The sequence below is a fragment of the Gastrolobium bilobum genome, unplaced genomic scaffold (genome assembly GCF_033153095.1).
Source record: "Gastrolobium bilobum isolate Gb01-03AN ecotype WA unplaced genomic scaffold, APGP_CSIRO_Gbil_v1 utg4957, whole genome shotgun sequence".
In the NCBI taxonomy this organism is placed as follows: domain Eukaryota; kingdom Viridiplantae; phylum Streptophyta; class Magnoliopsida; order Fabales; family Fabaceae; genus Gastrolobium; species Gastrolobium bilobum.
In genome coordinates, this window is record NW_026897021.1 from 222,657 (window position 1) to 228,667 (window position 6,011).

Genomic DNA, 6,011 nt, shown 5'->3' on the forward strand with positions numbered 1-6,011 from the left:
TATTGATAAATCAAACTGCAAGTGATTTTACTAATTCTAACAGTTCTGTGAGTTTTTAATGGTTTTGAGATATGATTGAATTGAAACTGCTGTCTGTCTATTTTCCTAAGGTAGTAGTTTCCTGCTAATCTTTTCATGTGTTTTGGCAATTCTTTGGTTATATGGCTCAGAAAAAACAACACTATCAGTTGTGCAAAATACTAATGGAAAGTTCTTTGATTATATGGCTCCGAAGAAGCAACACTTTCAGTTGCGCCAAATTCATATGGAACTTTTACTTTTCTTAATATATTCTATATCTCTTTGTTGCAATTTCACAGGTTATTGGAGTACCCCCATTCTTTTACTAATTTTTTATCTGTTCACCTTTATTGTCCACTTTCATCAATAGGAAGAAGAAAGTAGAAAGAGAAAGGAGGAGTTACTAATTCTGCGGCAGAAAAGAATTGCTGAAAGAAGTGCCTCTAAGAAATTAACTGTTTTAAAAAAAAAATTAATTCTTTTACAATCAATTCCTAAAAAAAATCTAAAAATAAACAGACCCTAAACTGAGAAATCATGAATTGGGATTCATTTTAACCTTTAGAAAAATCATGTAAAGCATTCAAGCTGTAGACAACGAAATTATCTCCCCTATCATCACCTCAGCTTCAACAAATAGCAATTAAAAGCATATCCTACCTCTGTATTTGAATGTCTGCTTTTAATATTAACATTTCATCAGGCCATTTATTCTAATAATCCAAAGCAAGCAATAAATGTAATAAATACGAGTACAAAACACAGTTAACCTCAATCTAAAGATAACAGGAAATTAAAAAAATAAAATAAAAATGAGAAGGGGGTAGCTTAATAAGTAGTGTCTAAATAAACAAACAACAATGGTCTCATCGTAGTTCAAGTTGATATTTCCACACTGGCTAATCCTATGATCAGTATTCAACTAGTCATATACTTGTATCATCAACAATTGCATCGGATAAAAGTTTACCTGCATAAGGTCTGAAATCCTATGGTTCTGATATCTCAGGAAAACACATGAAGCGAAAATGTTTTAGAGAAATACAAATATTTCAGTAATTCACCCTCATCATCGTTTCTTAAAACCATACTTCTTGCGTTCATAGAACAGGTCAGTTTTGGCACTCCCTAAATTAACTATTTTGGGGCAACCATCCCTATCTTTCTCCTGCTGTGTGCATTCCTTGCAGTAGTAAGCATCTGATATTCCTACTCCTCCACATATGACACATCGACCCTGAAACGATCCATAGTTGCATTCATCGCAAACCCGGACAAGTGTACAAGGACGCACATAAGAGTCACATATCACGCATTTGCCATCACATTTCTCACAAAGTCGTCCAATGGCAATTCCTGGCTGCTTCCGGCACATAATCAAATCAGGATGATGCTTGGCCATATTTTTAACAACCTGCTAGATGCTGTATATATATATATAAAACCTGCAAGTACTGTCCACAATCGGAAGTTGAACAAAATATAAAGTAAATCAGTAAAAACACTATAATTCTAGCAAAAGAAAGTATAAACACAAAATTTTGCAATAAAGTATTGGGGTAGTTTCTTTGTAAGCTTAGTAACTAATATTCCCTAGCAAATATGCAAAATGCATAAGGATGGGAAATCTATTTGAATCATAGGCTCAAATACTCTCATTGACCTTTCCATGAGAAAATGAATAGTGGTAGTAGCCAATAATCAAAACAGAGAACTGACTACCTCTAAAACCAAAAGAATTACAGAATTTCCAATCTGCGAGTTGATGTCACGCTGCATAATAAAGTGGCACAGCAAGTATTGAATGATATTGTTTCTTACCAAGTTGCAGGAATGAGGCCAACCAAAAGTGACAAAGATACGACCTCCATTATAGGCTGTGGAATCGTGTTTTGTAACTTATTGTCTTATCCTCAGACAATATCATAAAACCATACAAAGTAAGAATGGCTAGGACTAATGTCTCAGTCTTAGCAAGCTGAGAAACCTTGACCTATGAACTGGTCAGCTCAGCTTTGCCTTATAACAATAAAACAGTTAAGCCACTATGGCTTATCTCGTACCCAGAGGCAAAGGGCAAAGCTTAAATAAAATTGAGGTACCTGATGTGATGATATTGATGGATATAACATATACTAGTTTCTTCTGTAGTTTGAATTTGAAATATGCTTTACATGTAGGATTAAAGGCTCAATAGACATTAATTTCTCACTCATTATTGTTTGACATATACCCCAATGCTATAGACCTCATGATAGTTTGATATTACTGACTACTACCAAAAACTTTCGCACCTCTAACATGCACTAGTACTATAACTGGTTTTTTAATATTTTCTACCATTTATGTAGTCATGCTTTCTGTATAATGAGCCCAAAACATATACAACACACGTTTAAAAGATAAACTAATTTCAATGCAGCAAGCATGAATCCGAAGTCAAAACTTCAAGCTATAGAAAATTAGAACTTAATACAAATCAGAATCTGGCATGACGAGATAAATGAACCAACACCATACTCATTCAACCGAACCGTCCCATATTTTTTAAAACAATTTGTTATAGCATCATCAAGTGGTCCATAAAAATACAATGTGAAGTCATAAGACAAATGAAATAACAAAGTAAATTCCATACACCAAGAAGGATGAAAATTCTTACGAAGGTGTAAATAACAAACATGCCTATAATGTGCCATATCCACGTCGCAATTCTAATTTGGAAAATAATTCGCAAAACATGGGACTCGTTATTTACTAGCTCAACCCCAACACCGAATGGTTACTGAAAAACCCTTCCTTTAAACGACTAAAGACCATTAACAGCTGCAACCCCCAAAAATCAACCATTTCCACTCATAGAAAACATGGGCCATCTTGATTCAATGATATTCATTCCTACAAAATCCTAAAATTAAAAAAAAATAAAATAAAAATGCTAACTACACATAAAATGAAGTGCTTAAACGAAAAGAGAGATCAAATCCCAACACAAATGACTGATTCAGAAACAAATCTATAAAGGAAGAAAGGTCATTAAGAATGAAACAGAAAACAGAAAACAGAAAATAAAATTTGAATAAAAAAATGAAAATTTGTTGTTGCATTCATCACTTGAGAAAAGGGGAAGGGGGAGAAAGAGTGCAGAGAAGAAAATCACAACGAGAGATACAGAGGGAAGAAGAAAATGAAGAAAAGGGAAAAGCTAACCTGTGCTGAGAAGAGGAGTGTTGAACGGTGTCGCTCCGCCTGAACTCAGAGCAATAGCGAAATTGTAAAAATGGGAAGATATCCGAAGCTCAGAATCAGATTATTAATGCAAAGACGCTTCAGTTTCAGTTCCTGCAACACAACACAACACAACACAACACACACTGTGTTTTAGTTTCCCACTTCCCAGTACCAATAATTACCGGTTAGGGTTTTGGGGGCTGCTATACCCTGTTCCTGTCCAGTTCGAACTTTTACTGAAATGAAAACTAACGACGGTAAAAAAATTATTTTATTGTAATTTAAATAAATAATTATGAATATAACATATAGCTATTTCGAAATTATTCTACTTACTCACGTCTAAATTGGGTAAGACCATTCACGTCTAATTTAGATGTGGTCCATGAGGCATTCACTTTTAGAAAAGACGTGATCATTTACGCCTCTTTTAGGCATGACCCTCACTTCTGATGCTGACACATGGCATAAAAAGTCAATAGTTTGAATGTAAAATTTTGGAAGATCATAATTTTTGACTCGAGTATCCAAATTAGATTTTTTATTTATTTCACATAACTTTTCAAAATCTATGCAATGAGATATTATTGAAGGGAATTTTGGTAAAAAACTTCCGAAATTTGAGATATTTTATCATAAAACTTCGAAAGACTATAACTTTGGTCTCAATTGCCCGAATCATTTTTTTTTTCGAGATGAGAGCATTTGGTATATTTTATATTTGTGAGTGTGAAAGATGTTATTTAAGTTGGAGTTTCGTCTCTCATAAATATAGTTTGAATTTGCAACAATGTACCATAATTATAGAGATGTTTGCTAGGAATGTTTCTAATCATGACAGTGGTTTTCTCTTATCAATGCTGCATCTTATAGTGTTGGTTCGGAAAGAACTCGAAAGCTTTTGAGTTTGTGAGAGATAAATTATGCCAAATGAGGTGTCATTGCGTAGATCTCAAAATTTTACGTGAAATAAAAAAAAACACCTGATTTGGGTACCTGATGCCAAAATTATTGTCTTCTGAAGTTTTATGGTTAAACTGTTAATTTTTGTATGCCACGTATCATCACCGAATGAGTCACGCCTGAATTAGGTGTGAATAACTGCAATAAATTCATACATAGTTTCGAAACAACTATATATTTATAATTATTTATTTAAATTACAATAAATTAATTTTTTTCTCCACTAATAGAGTAAGTTGTAAAAAATGAATGAATAACAATGCCAATTTAATTTTGTAAAAATAAATAAATGTTGTTGTACAAAATAGAAAATATTCTAACAAGTAGTAACCTATTTTTCTTACTATCTCTTACCTCTTAGTATCAAATCTTAACCATTGATTTTTGCCAATCTAACGGTTATAATTTATTGTAAATTAATTATTAATTAATAAATATGACCTCATAAATTACAACCGCTAGATTGACGAAAATCAACGGTTAAGATTTGGTAGTAACAAGTAGTAAGAAAAATAGGTAGTAACGCAGAGGTTATACTTACTACCTATTTTTCTTACTACTAAATCTTAACCGTTGATTTTCGTCAATCTAACGATTATAATTTATTGGAAATTAATAATTAATTAATAAACATGACCTAATAAATTATAACTGTTTGATTAACGAAAATCAACGATTAATATTCAGTAGTAAGAAGTAGTAAAAAAAAGATGTAATAACTATAACCTTCCCTTAAAAAATAACTAATTTTTTCGATAAACAAAAATATTAATTTTAATTAAAATGATCATATTTTAAAAGGACAACAATATAGTTAAATACACACTGGTGTGAGTGCAAGCACCGCCATCATATAAATTGTGATACGTGACTTGAAATTAAGCTCGAGTAAAATCAGATGAAAAAAAAGAAAAGAAACCAACGTATATATACTTACAGAGCAGCTGCATACAACACACATGATCCAAGGCTGTTCTAAATTTTTATAAAATTTAGCTTTAATTATCTATGTTTACAAAATAATAACAACCTTTTATTTGGATGAAAAAAAATGAGGGAGGAGAAAAAAAATTTAAATCTGAGTTGAAGAGAAAATTTGATTTCTTTAGTTTTTTTCTTTTTTTCCTTCAAACTTCTTCTCTTAATTTTTTTTCTTAAACCAAACAAGAGAAATTTCAAATTTAAAAGTTTTCTTTCCTCTCTATTTTCTTGTTCTCCATCCAAACAAGAAACATAGGGTGAAAATATAGTTATATCACAGTAATATATGAAGGCGCAAATGGAATTCAGAATTGGAAGGCATAAAGTGTGAATGAAGTTGGAGGGAGATTGAAGGTCACGTAACTTGAATAGAGTTTACTTGACGTAAACGCCAACCTTCAGGTCTCAGTTCCAACAATCCCTACAAGCCCTCAAGGAGGGGAGTTAGCAAGTTCTGTTCCGTACGACCAAGTTTACCAACCCTACAATTTCATGAGGGAAAAAAAAAACCCGTTTAAATCAGAGATATTAATAAATTCATTTAGCTAACAAATTTACGCTCTTAATAGTTCATGTGGGAGGGAAGAATAAATATAAATATATATATAAATATATATAAAAGATAAAATCAGCTTACACCGGTGTAAAAATAATAAGTCTTACACCAAATTTTAATCATTGATTTTCATGTATCTAACGGTTGAAATTTAACAATTAATTAATGAGTGTGACCCAATAAATCTTAACCGTTAGATGCACGAAAATCAATGATTAAGATTTGGTGTAAGACTTAACCGTTGATTTCCGTAATTAAT

At 32.0% G+C, this 6,011-nt stretch overlaps 1 protein-coding gene across 1 annotated transcript; it reads right to left on the reverse strand.

Annotated features, from left to right (window-relative positions):
* Positions 1–820: 820 nt before the first annotated feature.
* LOC133303502 (PHD finger-like domain-containing protein 5A) lies at positions 821–3,441 on the reverse strand. Its single transcript, XM_061503419.1, has 2 exons — positions 3,232–3,441; positions 821–1,475 (listed from the first exon to the last, which is right to left on the reverse strand). Exon 2 carries the CDS (start codon positions 1,421–1,423, stop codon positions 1,091–1,093), a length of 333 nt encoding a protein of 110 aa, XP_061359403.1. The 5' UTR covers positions 1,424–1,475; positions 3,232–3,441; the 3' UTR covers positions 821–1,090.
* Positions 3,442–6,011: the final 2,570 nt, after the last annotated feature.

Bases quoted from the DNA above. Each gene is read 5' to 3' on its own strand.
- LOC133303502 (XM_061503419.1), bottom strand. From the start codon at position 1,423: ATGGCCAAGCATCATCCTGATTTGATTATGTGCCGGAAGCAGCCAGGA.